At 39.8% G+C, this 13,490-nt stretch overlaps 2 protein-coding genes across 2 annotated transcripts in view; both read left to right on the forward strand.

Annotated features, from left to right (window-relative positions):
• The first annotated feature begins 407 nt into the window (after positions 1-407).
• rrad (Ras-related associated with diabetes) lies at positions 408-3,656 on the forward strand. The gene is made up of 5 exons (XM_020652872.3): positions 408-617; positions 884-1,274; positions 1,955-2,028; positions 2,143-2,347; positions 2,679-3,656. Exons 2-5 carry the CDS (start codon positions 902-904, stop codon positions 2,954-2,956), a joined length of 930 nt encoding a protein of 309 aa, XP_020508528.1. The 5' UTR covers positions 408-617; positions 884-901; the 3' UTR covers positions 2,957-3,656.
• Positions 3,657-3,922: 266 nt separating this feature from the next.
• The window catches only part of cdh16 (cadherin 16, KSP-cadherin), a 31,319-nt gene continuing 21,751 nt past the window's right edge, over positions 3,923-13,490 (forward strand). The window contains exons 1-7 of the mRNA XM_020652873.3: positions 3,923-3,948; positions 4,346-4,396; positions 4,507-4,608; positions 7,058-7,192; positions 7,479-7,608; positions 8,380-8,538; positions 10,442-10,638. Coding sequence (XP_020508529.2) covers positions 4,352-4,396; positions 4,507-4,608; positions 7,058-7,192; positions 7,479-7,608; positions 8,380-8,538; positions 10,442-10,638 — 768 coding nt within the window. The 5' untranslated portion in view covers positions 3,923-3,948; positions 4,346-4,351. The remainder of the gene's footprint in view (positions 3,949-4,345; positions 4,397-4,506; positions 4,609-7,057; positions 7,193-7,478; positions 7,609-8,379; positions 8,539-10,441; positions 10,639-13,490) is intronic.

Genomic DNA, 13,490 nt, shown 5'->3' on the forward strand with positions numbered 1-13,490 from the left:
ACCAACAGAATCATCAACTGAAATGTTGCATGTTATAGGCCTAATGCATTTTCTTTCAAGTTAGATATAGTATGGCTATATTAAAATAAATCTCCATCATGTGATTGTAATGACCTCCGTCTTACCTTGACATTGAAGCTCAAAAATGATTTTCTTTGATCATATATCATGCTTCCATGATCTAGTCTTTGCATTACGCCCTAATTCATAACATCTTGCATCATACTGATGTGCTTTTACCGCCTCTAAATATATCTCCTAAATTCATATTAAATATTTATATCCCTCTAGCTTTAAGTGGGCTTTCCCTCTTCAAGGATTCATCTCTGTCCGCCCCCGCAGAGGTACGCTCTCCATTTGGCGATGCGGAAGGGAGATTCCTCAGCCCTTCCAGTCATACACCCCCTTCTCTGAGTGATGTTACCCTTACGCACCACTATGAAAAGCCGGGACGTGATTCTCCGGGGCGAATCCCTGCCGACGTCACTCTCAGTCTCATATAAAAACGATGAACAGCAACTGTGGTCAGACTCGAGCAAAACCGCTTTTTCCGCTACAACAACTCTTTAAACTAAGGATTATTGGATTGCCTTCGTTGGATTTTATCCCAGAAACGAGTAAGTGTGGTTAATACTTGAGAGACTCTTTAAGCTCTACTTTCGTGCTTTTCTTTGATAAACTTGTGGTCAGATCAGTTCAGGTCGACTTTTCCTTAAAAAACAATGACTTTACGTTTCATCTGTGGGCCTTGGTTTTAATCCTTAAACATGACTTATAATCTTTTTGAGGAGTAATGTTTAATGCATCCCTGTCCTTTACCGCCTTTTCCTAAATGCATTTGATCATTAGATCACACATTTACGCATGTCCCATCTATCCACAGATTCTCGGTGTAAGCACAATGACTTTAAACAAAGGTGACAAATTGCGGAACATGGACAAGAGAAGGGGAAGCATGCCATTCCCTATGAATCTACCGAATCTACACCGGAGGAGCATGCCCGTGGACGACCGGGATCTGCGCGCCACGATGCCACAGACGGGCCAAACGGACGAGCTATCCAACCTCCTGCGCTGCACGTCCTACTCCCCTAACGAGCAGCACCGAGGCAGCTGCGCGTCCGACTCCTCCGACTCCGTCATCTCCACTGGCAGCGAGACAGACTCCCAGGTGTACAAGGTGGTTCTCCTCGGGGAGCACGGAGTCGGCAAGTCCAGCCTAGCGCGTGTCTTTGGAGGAGTTGAGGATGCTGGTCACGACTGCGATGAACCAGGTAAATGGTGATGCCGAGGAGGATGAGTCATCAACACTAGCAACCCACACACACACACACACACACACACACACACTCAATATATTCATTGTCTATGGAGATGCATGACATAATAAGGAATGTCAAAGGTTAATGTACTCATCAAAAGAAATGCACGAGCGATTGTATTATTAATGATTGGATATTCAATTTACATGATAAAAGTTCAGTTTTGAAACATCAAGCATCATACTTTTACTGGCCACTTTCTACCTCCAACTTGCTTAAGAAGTCCTCTCTTCTATTTATCTGTGAGGACAAAAGATAATTAGACAATCTATAAAGTCCAAATGATGGAATAGCAAAACAAACAGGGTTCTTATCTTTGCACGCAGGAGTGTACAAGCATTGATTATTGCTATTTCCATCTGCAGAGAGGCACCAGCTCTGCTCTCAGTACTACAGCTGTCAGAAACACATCCAGTAGCATTATATGAAGGGAAAATAAAAAAGGCCAGTGATGGCTTGATAAAAGGCTTGTGATCAACTCTCTGCTTCAGTATGTAGACTGAAGAAAAAATGTGCTGAAATCGGTGTGAGAAATTCAAAATACTGAACTGACAACAAACACCACCATTCAGATAAAATATGCTATGCACTTTTCTGTCAGTGTGTAACAGTATTTCATTTTTTCCCCTCAGGAAACTCTTATGACAGATGTGTTCTTGTGGATGAAGAAGAGGCATCCATAGTGTTGTACGACATCTGGGAACAGGTGAGATTTTTATCATGTATGCACCTATTTTCATAAAATTGTGTACAATATATTAGCAACAGATAGGATCTTCAATATATGAAGCTAAACTTGGAATCTGTGCCTCTCCTGAAGGATAACAGCCAGTGGCTGAAGGAACAGTGCATGAGGATGGGGGACGCCTACATCATAGTGTATTCAGTGACAGACAAATCAAGCTTCGAGAAGGCATCAGAGCTGCGGATTCAGCTGCGCCGGGCTAGGCAGTCAGAGAATATTCCCATAATCCTCGTGGGCAACAAGAGTGACCTGGTGCGATCAAGAGAGGTGTCTGTAGATGGTAAGTCACAATGTTAAAGTAACTTTTGAACCTATGTTGTTGCAATAGATATAGATAGTAAATCTATGTCATGCATTTATAATTTGAAGCCTGTAAGTTATTCTCAAGCCATTTTAACATCAAATCTGACAGAGCTGTTTCAACTTGACTGGCTCTGTTGGGGTTAGGTGTCATTTCTGACTTGAATGCTCAGGATCAGGACAGGCCCTAAATTCAGCTAACAATGAAAAATAAACTATATGCATTAAAACAATAGTATTTTCTTGATTGTGTTAGCTATGGTCTTAATCTGCATTTACTGATTTTCCCTTCTCTGTGTTCTTTGTTGTAGAAGGAAGTGCCTGCGCAGTTGTATTCGACTGCAAGTTCATAGAGACATCCGCCTCCCTTCATCACAACGTGCAGGATTTATTTGAGGGCATCGTCAGACAGATCCGCTTGAGGAAAGACAGCAAGGAGGAGAACGCACGACGCATGGCCAACTGCAGGCGTAGAGAGAGCATCGGCAAGAAGGCCAAACGGTTTCTGGGCCGCATGGTCGCACGCAAGAACAAGAAGATGGCTTTCAGGCAGAAATCAAAGTCCTGCCATGACCTAACGGTTCTCTGAGGAACAGATTGGGACAGATGGACTTTTTTTTTCTTTGCCCTCTGAAGACCAGACGCTGTGTGTGTTTTAACACTAACCCTAAAGGACTAATAGAGCTGTACAGAAATATATTTTTATTTTTTAGACAACTACCAAAAGCAAAGAGAGGACTTAATACGAAATATATCATTATCATTATAATGGTGATTACCTGCATGAAGCTTTGCAATCATTATTTTATTTCATTTTATTGTCCGCCTTAAACATGTTGCTGTCATGGTATGATCAGTTTGTAAGAAAAGAAATCCACAAAGGCTTGTTTTTTCTAATGAGTGGTGAAGATTGCCCTATTGTTGGGTTATTGTTGAGCTCCTTTATTGGAGGGGATTGATGTATATACTATAACATGAATGATGCCGAATGCAACATACATCTCATTATCCTAAAAGACGCTGTAAACTTCACAATGCTCGGTCGTCTGGAGTCATGATTACTTGAAGCGTGGTACGCAGGTTCGTGCCTCAGCCAAGTTACTGAGGACTAATCAAAAATGAGAGAAACTTTTGTTGTTCTCTGCTGATCCATAACACTGAATTCAGGTTGTGAATGTACGAGTAAAGCAATAAGTTATTTTAGTCTTGTGAACCTTGAAATTATTTGGAAGTTCTTTGTTTACTTTGATTTCCTTTTTTACAATAAAATTCCAAAAGAAAAACACAAAGTGTTCTCTGTCTTTTTTCCCCGGCAGCAAAGTGTTCAGCAGAATGCAGCAGAATAACAAAAAAAAGGTGTTGTTCTAACAATTTACATCGCCATGAATATTCATTTGATGGTATCAGTGAAATGGAACCTCACTGGTCATTGGTTTTAAAGGCAGGAAACAAGGTAGTTAAGCATGTTTATCTGAAGGTGTTAACCATTAATCCCCCAACGAGTACAAGTACGCAATTTTTCCACCCAATTTAAACTCCTCTCACACCTCTCACAGGGAGCACACAACTCATTTGGAGAAGGTAAGATCCAAAACCTTTTGTTTGAAATGGAAGTAGCGTTTAAGAAGTATTGCTGCCTAACTACTGAGGCATTTTTGCCATCTTGTATTATTGTCTTCATGTGTTGTTGTTAAGGGACAGTTTATTCAAAGGTGGTGGTTTAATTTTGGACACTTAATTGGAGTTACTCTTTTGTATTGCTAAAGCAACAGTTGTTGCAGATGTTGCTTTGAACGGCTTTGAAGGCGATTACACATTCAAATTCCAGTTGTTTGACATGCATGTAAAAACTGTGAAATCTGTGTGTATGAAAGAATTCCATGGTGGTGAATCAGTAACAAAGAAGAAATTGTTTTGATTGTTGGGCTGAGGACATGTGGTCTGAAATGCTGTGAATGTGCCACATTCGGTATTACAGGGACCCATGGCTGACAGAAAAGCTACATCAATGCTCATCAAAGCTACTATAGTAAGATTTATTTTGTATTTCTCTTAACATCTACATTGTACATCTACAAACAAATACTGCATAGACCAAGTCACTAAGGTAAAATGTGATTTTTCCCTTTTTTTCCACAGTTGGCGATACTTTACATGTTTGCACCTGCATGCTCTGGTGCAAATGTTAAAATTGGTGTCCCAGAAAACTACGATGGTATTTTTCCTTGGTATCTAGCCAAGGTAAGGCTTTTCAGTTTAACACAATTCTACAAACAAAATGCTCCAACTGCAATCTTAGATGAGATGTGTGATTCTTATACCTTCATGTCCAAATAACAATGTTGGGTGCACATACATCTGACTGGAAATCCTGCAAACATTAATATTATAAAGAGCATTTTTTTTGTTATTTTATGTTGTATTCAAAATGTCTTCATACCTGTTGTATGAAAACATCTGCAAGCTTTTCAGCATGTTGAACTTTCAGTGATGAGTAAAAAAAAAAAAGGTATCATCTTTGCTCTAAGGACATAAAATTAAGGTCTCTTGTTTCTTTCCCATCTGCACTTAAAGCTGAAGATGTATGAGCATGCTGCCGTCATCACTAGACTATAATTGGCTTGTTCACAATTCTTCTCAGGCATCAGACCCAGCCTCTGCACTCCCTCCAAACGGGTGGCGGGTGGGGTGCTTTGTTCATATATGTCACTCAGATATCCACTGGATTGTGCAACAGTATGAGGATCGGGCACTGTGATTGGCTGTATTGTGATGTCATCACATCTTTTATGGCACATAGTCATATTTTCAGTCTTTGCATCGGACTGAGTGTCATTAACACTCTTGAAATAGCATGGTAATGGACAGAATGGGGGAGTTAGATAATAAGTGCACTTTGTGTTTGAATAGAAAGGACATAATAATTGCAGGAACGAAATTCGTTCAAGGTAAAAGCTCTTCATGATAGTGTGCTCATCAGAGAAGGCTGCACTTGTCTGTTACGAAGAAGTTTTTACTTATCTTGTAGGCGTACTGTGAATGGTCAACCCAAAGATGCAAATATCGTCTTAATGAAGACATTTGCATCATGGGATACCTTTCTCTAAAATATCCCTCATTCACATTTTGACATTGTGTACTTGTGTAACCCCAGCCTTTCTGCAAGGTATTACACTGTGAGGGATTATAATGACACTAATTTGGTCATCAGTCATGTCTAATTGCAGATGCTGGAAATTTTTTTTTTTTTTTGAGGAGAATTTCATTATTTTATAACTAGCTTAAGATCAACATGAGTAAGTGTGTTTGTCCATCTCTTGATACTTTTCAACTCCCCCACTCTGTCTGTGGCTCATCACCTAGCCAAAAAAAATAACAATGGTCACAAATATAAAGTTAAACTTTTAAACATTTCAGTAAATCCTACATCAGCTGCCCATTGTAGTTTTAGCGCGTTAGCACATATTAAGTGTGCAGGCAAGTAAGCTACTTAAAGTATCTGAAACAGTATTTCAAGACTATACTTTTTTCTGCCTTCAAAGAGATGTAGGACACAACAGGGGAGGAATTTAATTTGTACACTTTTAAAGTAGGCACATCATAACAAAGTTGTCTCGCTGTCAGAACGGGAGAGGCTAAGCCCATTGTATGCTCCAGTTGCTGAAGCAGTCCACTGTGAAATGCCTTGTGCATACTCTGGAGCTGTCACAGATAACAATTTCCTCAAAGTGAAGAAGTTGTTGCCTGTAGGGCGTTTTTGAGGGGGGGGGGGGGGGGGGGGGGTAGAATGCAACAAGATTTGAGGTTGTAAACACCAGAAAGAGGCATACAGATACCACGCTGTATATAGCTAGCATGCTAATGAATAGCTAATTGCTGCTATACTTGGGAAGATATTGTACATTTATGGGAGGATTTCATGAACTTGACATGATATGATCATGATTAAAATATACAAAAGACAGATTTTGGATGTATTTTTGCTCCTACATGGTTAAAAACATATATGGTAATACATAGCAGCTCAACCTTTAAACAGCACAGTGGTGGATGTTAAACTGGATCTAAATTAAGTGGCCATGTTCAATTACAAAACATGTCAACAGTATTGCTCCCTGATGTTTTTTTAATAGCTTTTTGAAAACAATAGGTTTTTGTTCTCTGGGTTGCCCAGAGGAACAGGCTATGTAGCCTTGACAACATGTCAAATAGTTATTCTGTGGACTAAGTCAATGTTGTTATAGATCTTTCCTTATTCCTTAAGGCATGTAGGTCAAGTAAAGAACAGCTGCTGCTAGTATAGTTGCAGTCAACATGATGTCAACACTATACAGTTTCATTTTAACCCAAACATCTGACTTTTCAACAGAATGCAACTAAATAGGTCTTATGAGACACCGTTTTGATTGTATTGTCAGTCTGGGAGCAATTGTTGCCAAAAACAATATGAGTGTCTCACCTCCCTCTGTGACATAATTCTTTATCTGCTGCTGTTGGTTACATATTTAAGTGGTTAAAGTGAATCTGAACTGGACTTCCTGGTTAAATACAGGTTAAAAACATATCACAGATGGCAGCAATGACTGCCATGCTGCTACAGTCCTCCCACTCTATATTGTTTGTTTGAAAGCTGGCTTTTTAAACAGGAACACTAACTGATGTTTTATGTATTTTCTTCTGTTGTTTTTAGCTTCACGGCCTGCCGAGTAATTACAGTGATCTAGTGGTAACAGGGGATGACGAGGGGATATTTGGAGTTGATGCTCAGTTTCTGTATGCTCTGAAACCATTGGACAGAGAAAAACAACCGTCCTACTCCCTGCAGGTAACAATTTTCATGGTGGCACGTCATGTTATTGTAGTAATAACAAATTCTAATAAACAACTTTCCTAATGAACAAATATCACAAACACATGTAGAGAAAATTTGCAAAACACATTAGGCTTCATATATCCTCACTTGTTCATCATACTAGATTCATGGTCCTATGTTCTATAATTTATGAAGAATGAATCACTCGTTTAGATGGTCATTACAGTCTCATGAGAAGGTTGCATGCAGAGCGTGTTATTTATAGACACTTACACAGTGTGTTTTGTGTGTACTGCAGGTGTCTTTCAGAACATCGGTGCACCGTCAGAGCTTCACGGTCGAAGTGTGTGTCATTGACAAGAACGACAACGTACCCACTTTCATAGAGATGAGCATGAGAGGCAGCGTGCAGCTGGGGCTTCTCAAAGGTATGAGAACCTTGAGCCGTTATGTGACTTTGCTGAATAACATTTTTCAGTCTGGTTCAAAATTGTCAGCCTTGCTCCGAGGTTTATTAAAAAATCATTCAATTTGCCAAAACCATCTCTAATGTATCCGTGGAAACTGCAACAACCCTTATCCTGACTTTAAATGAAATGAATAATGTAGCATCCAGTTACCTTATGATAACACTTCCAAGACTTCTGTAGACTGTCGCATGGCTGTGCAAGCACACTGGCACACAAAACTCACTTTTTAAAATTTTATTTTAAAATATAGATGTTTTTGGAAGAGATAAAAAAGAAACCACTGCAAGTAAAGCATGAAATTAAAATTCATTTTGGCTCGTTCTAGTTGTGATTTTGTTTTGTTAAGAGAAATATCATCTCACTCAAAGATTGAGAACATTACACAACAACTAAATTACTTTGTGATGGATAATTTAAGACATTGATTCACAAATGACTTGGGGGACACTGGTAGCATTGTGGTTAGTGCACGCACGCCATGTGCTGAGGCTGTGGTCCTCCAAGCGGGCAGCCCGGGTTCGAATCCAACCTGAGGCTACTTTCCCGTGTGTCATGCCCCACTCTCTCCCCCCCTGATTTCTGGCTCTATCCACTGTCCTGTCTCTAAATAAAGGCATACAAAGCCCCAAAAAATTAAAAAAAATACTTGGTACATTAGTCATAAAAGCCCGCTGGTCTTTTTTTTTCAGTAGTTGACATTTTTGACTTTGCACCACCTGTGTCTCTCAGGGATCCCATTCATGCAGGTGGAGGCTCTGGATCGTGATGACCGTAACACTGCCCACGCTGAGCTGCGCTTCACTCTCATGGAACAGACGCCCAGGATCCCCTCTAGTCAAATGTTCTTCATCAACTCAATCACTGGAGAGGTTTCCCTCACTGAGGAAGGTCAGTCCCAAATAGTGACTGCTGGGAGAGTTAACATGATACTCTGTTTCTCCCCAAAGGAGGTTTCTTCATGGTTAAGGGTTAGCCTCATGACCTTTGTTAAAAGACCAAACAGTCTGTCTTTTTGTTTGTATACTCAAGAAGTATTTCTTAGTCTTTTGTTGCATGTTTGAACAAGCTTTGTATTTATGGAACCATTAGTCTTGCTATTATTTCCCATTAGTTTTTACAAACATTGCAAAAATAATAAATACAGCCCATTAGCATCTTGCAGATAAAGTGATAAAAGCCAGTCCATAACAAGAAATTGCTGCACAGAAGTATCACAAACATGTTTGTAGAAGTTTATAGTAACTTTTTTAAACATTTCTGAACATTTCAAACACTGTGAAAATGGCTTCTTCATTATACATCTTTTAAAATCCAAACATGAGTGAGAATGGCATCAAATTACGCCCCACTGTATGTCAAAGAGGACATATTATCCCCCTTTTAAAACATATCCCTGTGGTCTAAATGAAACATCTGTGCTGTGCTTTGGTCAAAATATAACATGAATCTAGCGTCAGAGGAGGTTTGTGACCCTGTATAAACCAGCTCTGTCAGAACGCTCCGTTTTGGTGTGTGTGTCTCTTTAAATGCAATGAGCTCCCTCCTTAGTTATCCCGGTAGACATCACTCCTTCGCTAGCGAGAATTAAAATGGTGGACCTGCACAAAAGTTTTGCTCTAGTGGAGTCCATGGGTGGAGATACCAGGGGAGGGGAAGGTATTTTTTTTTACCAGAATTCCATTGTGACGTCACAAGGAGAACAAATTTGAAATGGAGCATTTTTCTCTGTGTTGTAAGACTTATGCAGACCACAAAAAAAGGGTGGGTGGGTTTATTTCACATGTTGTGGGTCGGTAGACACTCAGGTTACCCAAATATATGTTCAGAAATCCTGTAAAAGTGGATTTTTCATAATATGTCCCCTTTAAATACAACAAAAGTGCTTAAAATGGTCAGAAAAGGGGTGCAGTTGGCCATAAGCCCTTCTATTATCCAAACAGATATGCTAACAGAGTACACCATACACACAAATACACACTCTGGATGCAGTAAAGTCCTGTATGCTGCTTCTATTTCTGTAGCGTTGGTATTGCCCTTTGTTTCCGCTCAGCAGGAGCCAGATGACTTTCACGCTCTCCAGTCTCTCGCGTCTGCACTGCCACTGCTGCTTTCAACCAAGATGGGTTTTTTCCCAAATTGCCAATTACCTCCTTGATTTTCCACTTTCTTTCAGGCATGGTATAAATAAAGGTTATGATTACCTTTCTAGTGGACTGTTTGTGTTTTTGGTTTCATCCATTCTGGTTAGAAAACTGAAAATCAGGTGATAAATGCAGCATTTGCATGGCTACAAAATTAGAGACATGTTCAAGTTACCATTTTTATATATCTCCTTTAATTGGTTATTTTCCTCCACATTATTTGTTTGTCATTCACTCTGGAATGATGCAACAGACATTAGGGCGACTGTGGCTCGGTTGCTAGTCCCTAGATTGGAAGGTTGGGGGTTCGATCTCCAGCTCCAGCTGCTGAAGACACATGTCCAATGTGTCCTTGGGCAAGACGCTTAACCCCAAGTTGCTCTCGCTGCTTCAGGGTCGGGTATGAATGTGTGTAAATGGGATAAGTTACTTCTGATGGTCTCACTACATAGCAACCTCTGTCATCAGTGTGTGAATGGGTGTAAATGGGTAGGAGTGACCTGCGGTGTAAAAGCACTTTGAGTAGTCAGAAGACTACAAAAGCACAAAAGTTGTCAATTTAAAATAGCTTACTTCTTAAATAAAAGTTAAAGATAGAATGAAATGTAAATAAGATTTTCTTGTAACATCAGTCCGTCTGTGATCTCCAGGAGCCTCGACTCTAGACCCTGAGATGTGCGGCCGTTACAAACTCTCAGTGATGGTGAAGGACATGGCGGGCAAGGCGAACGCTTTCTTTACCACTGGCATCGTTACTGTTGAGGTGACAGGAAACACCTGGGCATCCCCCGACCCTGTGAGACTTCAGGAGAACCTCCCAGGCCCTTACCCCATCCCCATCTCACAGGTGAGGCAGCGAATCCCTCAACACTCTGAAACACTTCAACACCAACCAATCAGTCACTTCAGCATGCAGAGTGTTTTTACCCATCTGCTTTGAAACCACTTTTACTGATTGGATTTTTAACATCTATCAAGCAAACAACTCAGGGTAAGTGCTGGTTTTATGGTTTATGCAGTTACAGTCGTCAACTATCATATTACAATAAAATAAACTGTCAATAGGCTGGAAAGTGTAAAGTGGCATCATGTTACCAGTTGCTGTTTTTAGGGCCTCTAGGGTTGTTCTAAGTGACCAAATACTGAATTATTAATGCTGTTCAAATGCCATGGATCCTTTCAGGCTACCTCCTGACTGAGTCACTTCAACTCCTATGATCACCCGCTCACCTTCCGACCAACCACAACCACTACTACCAACACCACTCTGAGTGATAGAAAACAAACCTGGCAGGTTGAATGCAAATTACAAATTTAAGTCATTTTGTAAAACATAGAATGAATATTTTCCTACTTTATGTCACACTGAGAAAATATTGGACATAATTATTATTAATTCATCCATCAGAATGAAATATAATCAATAACGTACCTAGCTTCTTCAAGCAAATGTTCTCCGGGTTAAGATTAGGAGGTTAGAGGATCTACTGCTTTTGTATGTTTTACTATTATCTTAAGGAGACAAAGAAATCCTTGTGAACTGTGGAAACGTGTGATGAACACACCAGACTGGTTTATTTGAAAAAGTATTTCCTGCATGTGTTGATAACAAAATGAATCCTTTTTGCATCTCTACATGCCATCACTTAGTTGAAAATCTATTTTGGAACTGAATAACTCAGCAGCAACACTAACTGTGCTGATTTATTGAGCATTTATACAAATGTAACATCTAAAGCTGGACATCCGGTATCCAATATAAATCCATGATCGCCCCCATATATAAACATGCAGAGTGAGCAGCTATTTCATCATGACCTGACCGCAACCTTTTTAACCTGAAAGTGTTGGATCATCATTCACTGTACTTTTTGGAGTGAACTTCACTGACTTGCATTGTTGCAGTATCATTTTGTAGATCCAGTCTAAAATGTTCCCCTCAGGGTTCCATGACGTATCACTGTGTCTTTCCTCAGTACTGTCTAACCTATAGGTTGTTATAATTTTAGCCATATCAGCTACATGTCTATAAATAACTCTCAATCCCTCAGAGGTTTTGTAACACATGGAAAATATTACCTAGCACTGTTGCTTATTCTTTAGTGAGTACATTTTACAAATGTATGCCCGCTTTGCAAAAATATAAACTTTATTAATTCAGTACTGAGAACTACAGAGACAAAGACACTTGTCTGTAAAGCAGATTCTGCTGCTATATTGAATACATTGTTCAGGTTCTGAGAGTCACTGCAGCCTAGGTACATCACAATGCTTCCCCCTCCTCCTGATTTCTCCCAGCTCCCCCACACTCGCCCTCAGCCTCTCATCTCTCCTTCCCGAACAGCCCCGTCCACCCACTGAAAACGTGTGGACTCACAAGTGTAGGCACACTTTTTTCTGTCATCTTTTAAAGGCCACTTTTTCCTAGGATTAATGCTCAATACCAAATCCTTAATACACAGCCTGGTGCCCTTGAAAGGGTAATTCATATTAATGATTGTAATAGAAACAAATAGCATCTGTGCATGTATATGTAATTGAGGTTATGTGAAATAAATTTGCTGGGCAGATTGCCTCAGTGTATCTGCTCTAATTTTCTTAATGAAAAATGTGTGAAGAGAGTGAGAAATTATTCCTCCATTGTTCCCTCACTGAACATCAACCTTTTTAGCTATATATATACTTACATGTGTATATATACGTATATATACATGTTTATATGTATATAACGTTTGTCCCTATTCAGAATTGAAATCACACAAAACTGGACAGAGTGGACTTGGAGGTGTACTTGGGGGAAGCCTCCTATCGCCTACACTGAGTAGTTTACTGCTTTGCTCAGAAGGCGGTGGGACTAACCACTGTTATGACACATACAGAGATATTCATGTTCAGGCGCCCACTCTTTATCCCACCTCCCATACTATCTCAGATAAATGGAGCAGTCATGTCCACATCCACTCATCTGTAAAAAAAAAATATTGTGTTCTGCCAGTGATGACATCGTCCATGATGTGACAGTCTTTTGGCAGAAGCTGAAACCAATCTGCTTCTTGGTGCATTTCTGCCATCTGTCTTCTCTGTGTTATAAAACTTAGTAAAATTATGTTGTGATCAATTTGACTGATTCTGCAATCGGATCAAAACGAGCTCTAGATCTTAATTTCATAAATGAAATCCAGGCATTTGTTATCGGAACGCTGACATCATGTGGCCTACGGAGGTTAATTTCAATCTGTTATCTATTGTACATGTGTGATTGCCTGACTAAAACTTTGATTATGTAATGCAATCAGCAAAACTACTTGTGAGCTCAGCGATGCAATCTTGAGACTTTGGGGTGAGAGAGAAGCCTGAGAGCCTTTGAATGAATGCATCAAGGCTCTAAACTGCATTGAATCATCAGTTCTTAATGTCAAACAAAATGTAATTATTTGTTGCAGAATGAGTTTGAGCTACATTAGACCTTCGTCATGACCTTGTAAGCAGTGGTCAGTATTACAAATGACATATCGATGTGGCTCCACACACTAGTCATCAGAGATGATCTTATATTGGCGTGAATAACACAAACAACATTTAGCTGCCATGATCCAATTTCTTTGTTGAGAATTAATCACAGGCTGTGTGTCATGTAAAGAGGTTGCTCATAGTGATTGGTTCTTTTGTTTGTTGATTTATCACTTTTTGTTTTACACA

This window comes from Labrus bergylta, chromosome 3 (assembly GCF_963930695.1).
Source record: "Labrus bergylta chromosome 3, fLabBer1.1, whole genome shotgun sequence".
Lineage (NCBI taxonomy): Eukaryota > Metazoa > Chordata > Actinopteri > Labriformes > Labridae > Labrus > Labrus bergylta.